Raw genomic sequence first — 13,450 nt, 5'->3', positions numbered from 1 at the left:
TCTGAGATCACCCATTGATTTCACATGAACGAAGAGGTTATAAAAGGGTCGGTATGGAAATTCTTTGGTAGAATCCTCTTCTATCAATTTCATCCTTCTCATCAGTCGTATCAAACTTTCTTCGATATGTCCAAAGTGCTTAAAATGTTCTTTCATCCTCCAGTCTAGATGATCGAAGAAATCAGAGATATTATTAATTGCATTCATAACATTTTGTACCTCATTCTCCAATTTCTTGATTCTGTGCAGGATCACTAGTGTCTTGTCCGGAACTAAAGGTTGAATAGGCAGTGAATTCTGAGACAATTGATCCACCATAATATTCATATCAGTTTCATCTTCATTGGCTCATAATCTCTCAGTTGGGTCCAAAGGCTTCCAAGGTAGAAGCAATTTTTTCCCAATTTTCATAAGATACTTGGAACTGACTGCAAAGTAAGAAAATTATGGAAGGATGTCCAAGCCCATCCAAGCCCATAAGTTGATGCATGAACAATCATTCCCAAAACAGACTTCACAATTATAGATCCAATATCGATCGGCAGTCCCATTTGGATGCAGTAATTCAGAATAGCACTTTCCTTAGAAACTTTACCGATCCTTATTGTCGATAACAGTTTTGCAGAAATGAAGAGGTGCCAGTGTTTCGAAACGGGGTTTAGAAGTGTCACAGAAAAACTAACATACTCGTTTTCTCTCATTTCCGTTTTCTCTCCCAGTCTTTAGTTTTGTGTGTTAAATATTGGTAAATTTCATTCATCTGGTTTCTTGTCGGGACGAAGTTGGAATAATGGCAGACAAGAACGTTCTCAATCATATATAATTAATTGATTCATGCAGGAGTAAAAGTTATCCATCTACCTCGCATATAGACGACTCTCTGGTTGATTCCATGCAAATTAGCATAAAATTCCTTCACCAGAGGAACAACTACAGCGGCGGTTGTGTAACACAACACTTCTCATCTTCGCGACACAATCATGTCTTCAATTTCTGTCGATGGATTATTCAATCCTTGATTTACAAATTCTCGTTCCTTGATTAATATTTTATTTGCCAGCACCTTGTTAAAGATTCGTTGCGCCTCCACACTAATGAACTTTCTCAAGTTGAACACTCGCATTCTATGGTTTTTAGGGGAATTGAACGCCATAGAGATGAATTTGGTGGAGTTTGACTTCGTTCTTGGGGAAATATGAACTTAGGAATCGAATTTGGAAGCTTAAAAGGGGCAACTCCCGCCTAAAACCGCCAAAAACTGCCCATTCAAACTCCAGAAACCACCATCCAGCCGGTCTCGCCGTCGGCGGCGTCAAGGGCATCATCGTCTAGCCTTTAGAATTTAATTTCCTGTACTCTCGGGAAAAACCCGTCGTCGGCGGCATCGATGGCACCGTCGACGCCCAAGGGAAAAATTGCATAGTTTCGCTCAGGTCCGAATGCGTTCCAATTTTTCTCTATGGATCTAATTTTTATGATGATTCAAGGGTAAATAAGAATAGTAGAGTTCAATACTACCACAAACTAACAATAATTTCAAATAAAACTACTATAATCATAATAAAAATAAAGATAACTATGGGAAAGCGCTTGGTTTAACGCTGTCAGCCTGACCTATTCAGGTGTTATTTAGGTTGACTGATCATTAAAACCTCTTTAAAATTTAGTCTTTTACCCTCAAAATACGGTTTTAATCTTTGTCCAATTACTTTAAATCTATTTCCAGTCTTTTGATCTTCAATCTCAACAGCTCCGTAAGTATAAACTTGAGTCATAGTAAAGGGTCCTAACCAACGAGACTTCAATTTCCCAACGAATAACTTCAGCCTTGTATTTTAAAGCAAAACCTCTTGTCCTGGTTCAAAGTTCTTCTGGTTAATCTTCTGATCATGCCATAACTTTAGTTTCTCCTTATAAATTCTGCCGTTATCATAGAATTCATTTCTTAATTATTTCAATTCATTTAATTGTAACAATCTCTTCTTACCAGCAGTTTTCAAATTATAATTGAATTCTTTAATCACCCAATATGCTTTATTGTCCAATTCTACTAGTAAGTGACAAGTCTTTCCAAAAATCTGTCTGTAAGGAGTCATTCCAATAGGAGTTTTATAAGCAGTCCTATAAGCCCATAATGTGGTATCCAGTCTAGTGGACCAATCTACTCTACTAGGATTTACAGTCTTCTCAAGTATTTATTTAATCTCTTTATTAGAAACTTTAGCTAACCCACTAGTTTGAGGATGATAGGCAGTAGAGATTCTATGAATAATATTAAACTTCTCTGTCAAACTCTGAATGTATTTATTTCTAAAATGGGATCCTCCGTCAGTGATAATCATTTTAGGCATTCCGTATCTATCTAGTGAAAATATTTTTCATTAAAAATCTTTCAACACTTTTAGCATCACAACGAGGTAAAGCTTGTGCTTCAATCCACTTTAAAACGTAGTCTACTATAATTAATATGTATAAGTTCCCAAATGAAGGAATAAATGGTCCCATGAAATCTAATCCTCAAACATTAAAGATCTCAACTTCTAATATGAAATTCAGAGACATTTCATTTATTCTAGATATATTGCCTACTCGTTGGCATCGATCACAAGTTTTTATGTATCTATAAACATCTCTAAAGATAGTAGGCTAATAGAATCCAGCATGTAATATTTTATAAGCAGTTTTATCAATTCCAAAATGTCCTCCAAATTCAGAATCATGACATTTCTGAATGATTAGCTCAGTTTCTTCATAAGGTACACATCTTCTCATAATAAGATCCTTACATTATTTATATAAATAAGGTTGATCCCAAAAATATGCTTTCCAATCATGAATGAATTTTTTTTGTTGTTGCAATGTCAGCATAGGTGGCAAAATATAACTTAAAATATAATTAACCATATCAGCATATCATGGTATTTTCCACTCATTAATATTATAAAATTGTTCATCAGGGAAACTGTCTGTAGAGTCAGATAATTCATGATTTTCTAATCTCAACAAATGATCAACAATTTGATTATCAGTTCCCTTTCTATTAATAACCACAAGATCAAATTATTGCATTAAAAGTATTCATCTAATTAACTTTGGTTTGGCATCCTTCTTTTGCATTAGATATTTAATAGCAGAGTGATCAGCGTGCACAACACATTTAGTCTTAATTAAATAAGATCTAAATTTGTCTAAAGCATACACAATAGCCAGTAACTCTTTTCAGTAACAATATAGTTAGTTTGAGCATCATTAAGGGTTTTACTAGCGTAGTATATAACTTTAAAAATCTTATCATACCTTTGTCCAAGAACAGCTCCAATAGCATAATCACTAGCGTCGCACATCAGTTCAAATGATTTCTCCCAGTTAGGCGAAACTATAATAGGGGATGTGATTAATCTTTTTTTTAATAACTCAAAGACATTTAAACAATTTTCAGTGAATTCAAATTTCTTATCCTTTTCTAAAAGTTGGCATAGAGGTTTAGTAATTTTTGAACAATCTTTAATAAATAGCTTGTAAAAACCAACATGTCCAAGAAAATTCCTAACATCTCTTACATTAGCAGGAGGTGTTAGTTTAGATATAACTTGAATTTTTGTAGGGTCTGTTTCCATACCATTTTCCGAAATTTTATGCCCTAACACAATTTCTCCTGCAACCATAAATTGACATTTCTCCCAATTTAGAACTAAATTAGTTCTCTCGCATAACTCCAAAACTTTTTCAAGATAATTTAAGCATGCGTCAAATGATGTTCCAAATATGGAATGTTGTAGGTGCATTATATAATCCAAAAGGCATTCTTCAAAAAGAAAAAGTTCCAAAAGGACTAGTAAATGTTGACTTTTCTTGATCCTCAGGAGCAATAAGAATTTGATGGTAACCGATATATCCATCTAACAAACAAAAATATTTGTACCTACCAAGTCTATATACTATTTGGTCTAAAAAAGGGTAAAGGGAAGTGATCTTTCCTGGTGGCAGTGCTTTGTTTTCTATAATCAATGCAAATACGCCACCCAACAACTTGTCTGATAGGTATTAATTCATTATTCTCTTTTGTTTCAACAGTCACTCCTCCTTTCTTAGGAACACAATGAATTGGACTTACCGAAGCACTATCTGAAATAGGATATATAATTCCAGTGTCTAACCATTTCAAAATTTCCTTTTTAAATACTTCTTTCATCATTAAATTTAATCTCCTTTGTGGATCAACTCTTGGTTTATATTGTTCATCTAGTATAATTCTGTGCATACAAATCGAAGGACTGATTCCCTTAATATCAGCTAACGTCCAACCAAAAGCTTTCTTATATCTTTTTAATGTATTTAAAAGTCTTTGCTCTTGCAAATCATTTAATTCTGAAGATATAATAACAGATAGTGTAGATGAGTCTCCTAAAAACACATACTTCAAGTGGTTAGGCAATATTTTCAACTCAAGTTAATGTGGTTTTATAATTGACGGAACTAGATTCTTATCAGCATTTTCTGTAATATTCAACATCTCAAATCTTCCCTGAACAGAATTTTATTCTTCATTTTCTATTTCGTCCAAAATAACTTCATCACTATCTTCAAATTGTTCTTTCTCTTCAAAATGTTCTTTAAAATGCTCATTCAATAGATGTTCACTAATTTCCACTAAAATTGATAAATATTATTAATATTCTATAATATATTATTTATTATTTTTGTGGGAATTCTATCAAATAAATAAAAAAGAATATGAAAAGTAAGTATTTACGATAAATCTTATGGGAAGAAACAATATATGGAGATATTATTATGTGTGTGATCTAATCAAAAATATTATGTGCATATTTGAGAAAGGCACAAACGTACAATCCCACTTCACAAACCTAACTGTCAGATTAATTTGACATGCTCACTTGCAAAACTTATTTCTATTAATCTAGAAGATCAAATCAGCAAATCTATTTTTAAATCAACTTAGCACATTAGTTCAACGGGTAAGTCTGACAAGTCAACAGGTCTACAATATCACTCTGTAGTAGTTGATAGGCTACACAGATAGCTACATGATCATTTTCTAGAATACTTTTTAGTATGATCGTTTATGTAACCGTCTCAAGTACATATATTACTTGCCCTCCAACCAGATTGTATGAAATTGCAATCTCTCATTAACAATATCAATAAGTCTTGATCTTAAACATTTATTACAATGATATGTAAACCAATGTTTTTTTGTTATAATAAAAACATGTTATTGTGCATGAAAATCAATTATTTCATCACATATGCAAGGCTTTAATTATATGGACAATATATACTGAAGTGCTTGATTAATTTTTCTGTTATAAGATGGATGCTTGATGTGTTAAGCATTTTTTATATGCATGTTATATTTTCTTCATGTATTTGGGATTTTTAAGCCCTCAAATTCAATCTTATTAATGTGGAATATGAGGTGTAGTGGAAATGTGATTGCATATGTTTCATTTTAATCTATTTTAGGGCAACTTTACACTTTTAGAATGTGTTCATGATGTTTTTACTTGATACCTGACGTGACAAAAAGAAAACACACAAGAAAATGATTGTTCTATAAGGATTGTTTTAGTTGATTACTCTCTTTGAACTCTCACTTGCTGATAAATTTCTTGTGGATTTGTCTTCACTATAATTACAAGAGATTGTTTCAAAGGTCAACCCTCTTAGAGGCTAATTTCTTTTCATTGCCGTTTAATATTGATAGCATATGGCAACAACTAAAAAAAACCAAAGAGATAATTCTTGCTTATGCTGCCTACAAGTGGCCGCGAAAACATGCAAGCCACGCAGTTCTGTCTTACTTTTCTCTTACCAATTATTTTCCTTTCAATTACTTCATTTTAAATTTGTTTCAGGACAATAAAAAATTTAAATAAATTTTCTGATTTAATTTAAGTATTTACAAGTAATTTTTTTTAATAAATATATATATTTTTTTTTTCTGAGCAAGATATATATATATATATGTATGTTAGTAGAGATTTATCTATAAAAATTTGGGGCATTTACATGCTCACCATCCTATTTATTTTTCAGAGCAAGATTAAATAAAATATATTTGCATTTTTTACCAAATTTATGTTCAAATGTGGTTGGTGCTAAAAATAAAAGAATACGGATTAAAAAAATGAAATAGGTTCTGTATGCAATTTTATCATTTTAGTGAAACTAAAAGGTATGATAATGAATTGAAATTATAGCTAATGTTCTAGAAAATACGGAAGAAGAGACTCTGCAAGCTCCAAATAGCCCAATGAATTTGCAAGCCATCTTTCGGATAATTTTTATCTTTCTACTAATTTTCTGTGCTGCCAAATGGAATTATTAATTCAATTTCCTTCTTACATTGATAATTCAAAGGAACCAGACTTGATTTCTTTCCTTATAAAAAAAGGTGAACAGAAGCGCTCAAATCAAATCATTGGGAAGCAAAAATAGCAATGGAATTTTCATGCAAGCTCTTCATATTAGTTCTCCTCCTTCCCATAATTGGGAGATGCAGCGCCGATTTCTCCCATCTCGAATGCAACAAAAACTTCACCATTTTCAGCAACAATAACCAGAAACAAAACATCGGGCTAGTGATTTCTGATCTATCAGCGAAGCCAGAGGAAGGCTTCGCTGCCTCATTCCGTACCCTGAATTCGGAAACTATTTATGGCCTCACTCAGTGCCGAGGAGACATCAATCTCGAAACATGTTTGGCATGCATCTTAAAAGCGACACAGACGATACAAACAGCCTGCCCTTATTCAGCCGAAGCCCAAATCTGGCTCGATCAGTGCACCCTACGATATGGTTCGGATAATTTTGTTGGGCAGGCTGACACAAGCTATGCCCGATTTTGGACTTCAATAAAACCTGCAATGAATTCTATAGCATTCGAAAATAGTGTGGATATAGCGTTAGGAGTGGCTAAAGTTTACGCGATGACGACAGGTAGTAAGTTTGGAGCAATGGCAAGTAAAGTAGTAAATAGTGATTTAGTTGTCTACGGAATGGCACAATGCACACGTGATCTCCCAGAATTTGCATGTGGCCAATGCTTAGATTCATTATTGGCTGTTCGATCGACGGGTTGTAAGGGTCGCGTAGGCTGCCGGGTGGTCGGCCGCAGTTGTACGGTGAGAATTGAGAATTTTAATTTTCTCAGCACTATTTTCTAGCGCTTAATTGCAAATTAATATATCAATATTATAGTTTGTTTGTGATTTTTTTTTTATTATGTATGTTGTGTCATTAGACATGGAACACATGTTGACTAATCAATAAGTCATGTGTCGAATATTGTGTGTGGGTTATGCATATTGGCCTGTCACAATTAAATAAAATTGTTATTGTGTATTTGAATTGCAAATGTTGCGTTAAGAGAAGGATGATGAGATGTTATTAATTTACTATGATTTAATTAGTTCATTCAGTGCGGCCTTCTTTGAAGCTAATTACTTGATACCCTAAATATTTCTCCTGGTTTTAGAAGTTCTTGAAATTTAAATAGACAAACTTATTTTCTAATTCAAAAATAAAATGAATATTGCAATTGATAGGTGCTTTAAAATATGTGTTTGCTTCAATATATTTATGCTAGTTGTAATTTTGAGATTTAACTGGGTAAACTAATAGTCTTATTCAAATTTTTTATTAAGAAAAATGAACTAATTATTATTATTTTTAAATAGTTAGTCTAGTTACCAACAAAAAAAATAATAATTACACTTCTGTTGTGAGCACACCAAGCTATCATTGACGAATGCTTGCCCAATATCAAAATTTTCTTCATGTCCATAAAAAAATAGCACATAATAATTTTTTGATGCCATTTTCTTTATTAATTTTCAAAAATATTTTAGGTAAATATATTGAGTTCAAGTTTGATTTAGGTAAATTTAATTAAAAATAAAATTGTTGGATCTGATTTTATGTTTGGTTATTTTAATTTATTTCTTTCAAGTTTAACTCAACCATGGTTCAAGCTGAACATTAAGCTAATTATGCTTACCCTAAACCAAAAGAAGAGGCTAGAAATGGATAAGGTGGGCCCCACAAGGTGTTTTTTTAATTTGACTAGACCATTGAGTGGGTCTAATCTACCCAGTCCATTAGAGAGATCAAGTATTAAGAATTGCACATAGGCTGTGAATTCAATTCTCTAGGCTAAATAAGTTATTTAGAGCCATGTTCAATGTATTATTACCATTCGAACTTTAATTTTAATACTCTAGCCATAGTCAACTTAACACCAAGCCATGGGTTAAGGATCAAGATTACGTATATTTAAAATCAAAGGGAGTGAGTATTTCACTTGAATACTAAATAGGGTCCAAACTATCCACTAGTTTTCTAGAATAACATGTAAGGAAGTCCTAAGGCTATACCCTAGGCTTTAGGGGAGTAGAAAGAGAGAAAGAGTATACCCCACCAAAAGTGAAGTTAACACTTACCTCTTGTTAGAACAAAAAATTGTCAAAGAACAGGTTCATAAAAGCTCACTGTCACCTTCCAAAAGAGCTCTTAGAGGTGATGGGCAGCCCAAAACTTAAATACTGCTTTTCGGACCTACACCTAGCCGATGTGGGACTTTTTGTCCGTGACATTCTCCTCCACCCAATCACGTGACACCTTCGTCACGGTTCGTCTCCACTGAGGGTACCACTAGACCATGGAGAGTCCACACACCTGTCAGACAGTAATCTGCTCTGATACCACTTGTCACCTCCTAAAAGAGCTCTTACCATTTGTCACCTTCCAAAACAGCTATTTAGAGGTGGTGGGCAGCCTAGGACTTAAATACTATTTTTCAACCCTACACCTAGCCGATGTGGGACTTTTGTCCGTGACATCACGCACACTTCATTGGGCAAGGGATGGATCTTCCATTTCAAATACCTTTACAAAGTTCTTAATAGTTGTTCCAGGCCTTCTCTGCCAACACATTCCACATCCTCACCAAGGAACAAACAAGCTTATTGAAGCATACTAAGGTTCACCCAAGGCCTACATCAACACAACTTTTAAATCTGATATTCGATCAAATGAGTTTTATGAGAACCGTACAAACACAAAGGAATCAAACATTGTAAGCTTATCGAACATTAATCTGAGAAGAATGAAACCATAAGATGAGCTTATCTACTCCTCTTGATCCTTTCCAGTGAGGGATTTCACAAATCCTGCACTTGATTCATGGAATCAAGCGCTTTTTGAGTAATGATTATGGTTTAATGTCTAGAGGTTGAAGGCAAAGTCACAATCATCTATTTTATTTCAATAAAATGGATAGCTATGATTTTTTTGCATAGAAAATCTTACTCATTATGTGGACCACAAGTTTTGGTTTACACTAGCAATGTCTTATTGTATGTTGAAGTGCACGCAGAGTCAGCTGATGACTACTTAAGTGGCTAGATGAAATAAGGTAATTAATAAAACTTCAAGGAATTATTAAAATTAAAATAAATTTTAAAAAAAATAATAAGAAAATGCATTAAATTTTGATAAATTTATTTAATTAATTTTGATTAAATAAAATTGAAATTAAGTAATTAGTCAATAAAAAAATAATTATATTTGTTAATTAATTGATATACCCTCTAATTTACTTGAGAACTCTCACCGAGATAAATCATCTGATATTGAGGGTAACATTTTGGCCTTTCTCAGCCTATGCACGAATTAGATAAGATTTTTGCTTCGTTCACTACGGTTCCAGAAATTAACATTTTAGGGAAGTTAGACATGAGCTATGCCCAAGGTTAAGGGTTTCAACGCATGTGGCACAGGATCCTGTTGAATCCGACAAAGTCGCAGTGAGACAAGTGAGAATGATGAAAATGGATGCGGTGATAAGGCACAAAAGGTTTGCAAGGAGGAAGAGTAATCGTTTAAAAGGCAATTTGATTATCTACAGAATGGCAGAATATACATTTGATCTTCAAGAAGCCGAATGCAGAACCTGTTTTAACTCCACCGTCTACACGCACCCATCATCTCACTGTCTTTACAACACCCATGAAGTTTCAAAATTCATACAAGCAAATTATAGGGCCACTTTAGTACTTGAACGTTACCAGACCAGACATCACATTCATTGTTAATTACGTAAGTCAACACATTAACAACTCAACTACACTATACTTTCAAAAATTAAAATGACTTTTCCGGTATCTAAAAGGTACTTCTACTCATGGTATTTCCATCATTTATGGCTCTCTCTCTTTAAGTGCATATGCAGATGCTGATTGAGCAAGTGATAACACTGATCACAAATCTGCAACGAGTTTTTGTATCTATCTCAGCCCTAACCTCATCTTACGTTCAACTAAAAACAACTGACCCTGAGTATCGTGCATCAGCTACTACAACAACAGAATTACTTTGGCTACACACACTTCTTCAAGAACTTCTTACTCAACCACTTCCTTCTACAACACTCTACAACAATAGTACATCCGCTATAGATGTAGCTCACAACCCGATTTTTAACTCTCGTACAAAACACATTGAAGTGGACTAAAGGTTCATTCGAGACCACCTTGAGCTAAAACAGATACACCTTCAACATTTACTAATAGAAGATCAACATGCAGATATTCTTATCAAATCACTATGGATCAAGTGACATCGAACTCTTACAAGCAATCTCACAATCACAAGTCCAGATCATCATCATGAAGGGGGTTAAAAGAAGTTCTACTTCTCATTCTGTACAATTAATTTTCCCGCATCTCTAAGCTTGGCCTTTGGATCTTCTACCCTTCTCTCCAAGTAGTGGCTCAAGTCTCCTCAGCGTCTTTATGGCTCTCAGCTTGAAAAGAGATTTTATGAGTGCTCTTAACTTCTGTAAAGAGACTTTTTTGTCCTCATTCTTTCTTTCGTTTTTGCCCTAGCAAAAACTTTATAAATAAGCTTTGTAATATCGTAAATAATATGATTGGGAAAATAAAGTAAAGTTACTTTTCTTTCATCTAGCTTTTTCCTCTTCATTTTTCTCCTCATTCTCCTATTCAATTATCCTTTTGCATTTACATACCACATAACTCTTATGTATTCACATATCTAACTCCCAAATGCTAATATTTACATGTAATGTCACTCGAATATTTAATATCACATCAAAAATATCAAAAATATTGCAACACTATTTTTTTAACACACCTTTCATTCATATTTTATGACACCAATGTGTTATATATAATTTACAAATGTAAATATCGAACTTTGGGTGTTAGGTATGTAAGTACATATAAATGGTGTGGTAGTTATAAATGCAAATTTTACTGACTAAATATGACATCTATAGATAAAAATTTACAAAAGTAGCATCCGAGATATCATTTGGCTGAATTATTTACAAAAAACAATTCCCGACTATTGTATTGACAATTTAAGAAATTTCAATTAAATCAATTTGAGTCATCACTTTTGTATTTTATTCTAATCATACTTTATTTTGAAAATGAAGATATACTCAACCATTTTTGTTTATCAACTTCTTCTCACCTTATCAATCCATAGAATACATTTTGAAGCAAAGATCAAAAGATTCTAAGTTCACTTGCAAACGAGAAGGCCCGTTGATGCGTGCTAGATTATTCACAGTGACAGAGTAATAGATTATTTTCTTAATGTTGGATGGGAATTCAGCACACACACAGATAAAAAAAAATAACCAGTAAAAACATCATAAGTTTTTTATGTGGAAAAAATGTAAGAAAAAAAATCACAAGGTCTGACTCAGTTGAAGAGATTCATTATGTACTGGAGATTACAAGTATAACCTCTTAATATCTTATCCCATAGGCGGGAAATTGCTACAAAGTATCCTGATTTATAAAGTTGATGTATGAAGGAACTTGTCACAAGAAATAGGCGGTGATCAATGGTGATCAGTTGCGGCCGACAAATGGTAATTGACAATGATCTACGGTGGTCGATTATAACATGAGTGTGAACTTCAGCATCTTCTTAAAGCTTCAAGCTCCTCTTCAAACTTGAAGCTTTCTCCTCCTCTTCTCATCAGAGGGTTGAGGCTTTACTTATGAAGCTCTGAGTGTAATTAATGCAGGAATATGAACTACTTTGATCTGACGTTCCAGAGAATATTCTTTGATCAGATGACATTTGATGCACATTTGAGTATCTTAATGATGTCGGAATTGAGCCATCTTAGGCTCGTTGGATTCATCTTATTGAGACGCTCGATTTAACTATAAGTTCGTCAGATTTTACATTCATTTGACGACCCAAATATGCTCATAAACCTTTTAAATTTGGTTTAACGGTTTGATCTGAGCTTGATTTGACTTGAATTAGATCAATTTTTATATCATCGGGTCTCTCTCATCGAGTCGGTCAGTTTGACTATAAGTTTGCTGAAATCTGAGCTTCAGATGATTTTTTATCAAAGTTCAAATATTTTTTATTTAAAAGATTGCATTTAGCTCTATGTCATACTTCAAGATTTTTGCCGGATGAAAGAATTTATTGATGGTGTATGACTCAAATACCTTAATTGGGGTCGAGAGGTCTATCTAGATCGTGCTTGTCTGCCTTTTATAACATTTTTTTAAGAGACTAGCTTTCTAGGATACTCCAATGAGGGTAACATTTTCTCATTTTGTAAGCCACTCATTTTATTTTCTCCATACCCATTTTTTTCTTGTAAAAAATAATTGTTTTGTACATTTTTTCTTGTTGTCAAATAAATATTAAGAAAATCTAACAGTTAACTAAAAACTATCTTGTAGATTCGTTATTGTTGTTTTTCTTATTTTTGGCTCATGATTTTTTTTTTTTTTTGCAATTTTCCTTTTTTTATTAAAACAATACGCTATACTCAAAAGTGATGTTTTGAAAGATAGCATATCATTACCAGTTGTTGATGATAGCTTATGGTAAGAACAAAAAGATAAAAGGGAGAATATATGCTTGCGCTGGCTCCAATTGGCCGCAAGCCCATGCAAGCCATGCATTTCGTTGACCATTTTTCATCTCCAATTTTTTCCTTATTTCTATCCATAAATGGAAGGTACGGTATTTTCAATTACTCAGCAGTAATACTTATTAGTTATTACCAGAAAATAAAAAAATATAAAAATAAAATTTCTTTTTATATTAAATAATTTTAGTACAATAATTTCTTAAGAAAAAAAAAATAATTTTGACAACAATTTTTAGTTGCAGCAGAGATTTATCCATATAAAATTTAAAGTAATTAAATGCACAATATTTCCGGCGGGGGGGCGCCGGCCCTCGATGCTTCTTTGAACATTCCAAATACAGAATCTTTTCATCTTAATCAGAAAAAAAAAACTCACTCTCACAAGCATTTTAATTTGGCCGGCCAAGCCATGTCGACTGCATTCCCTTCATTATAAAAGGTGGATAAGAGCACCCAAATGAATTCATTGGAAGGCCAATTCCATAA

General features: G+C 33.3%; 1 protein-coding gene across 1 annotated transcript; it reads left to right on the top strand.

Annotated features, from left to right (window-relative positions):
- Positions 1-6,464: 6,464 nt before the first annotated feature.
- On the top strand, positions 6,465-7,190 carry LOC110026408 (cysteine-rich repeat secretory protein 55-like). The gene has a single exon (XM_020727328.1). It carries the CDS (start codon positions 6,465-6,467, stop codon positions 7,188-7,190), a length of 726 nt encoding a protein of 241 aa, XP_020582987.1.
- Positions 7,191-13,450: the final 6,260 nt, after the last annotated feature.

The sequence above is a fragment of the Phalaenopsis equestris genome, unplaced genomic scaffold (genome assembly GCF_001263595.1).
Source record: "Phalaenopsis equestris unplaced genomic scaffold, ASM126359v1 Scaffold000372, whole genome shotgun sequence".
NCBI lineage: Eukaryota > Viridiplantae > Streptophyta > Magnoliopsida > Asparagales > Orchidaceae > Phalaenopsis > Phalaenopsis equestris.
This window is presented reverse-complemented; position numbering and strand designations above follow the sequence as displayed.

Coding starts and splice junctions, on each gene's coding strand:
- LOC110026408 (XM_020727328.1), top strand. CDS start 6,465: ATGGAATTTTCATGCAAGCTCTTCATATTAGTTCTCCTCCTTCCCATA.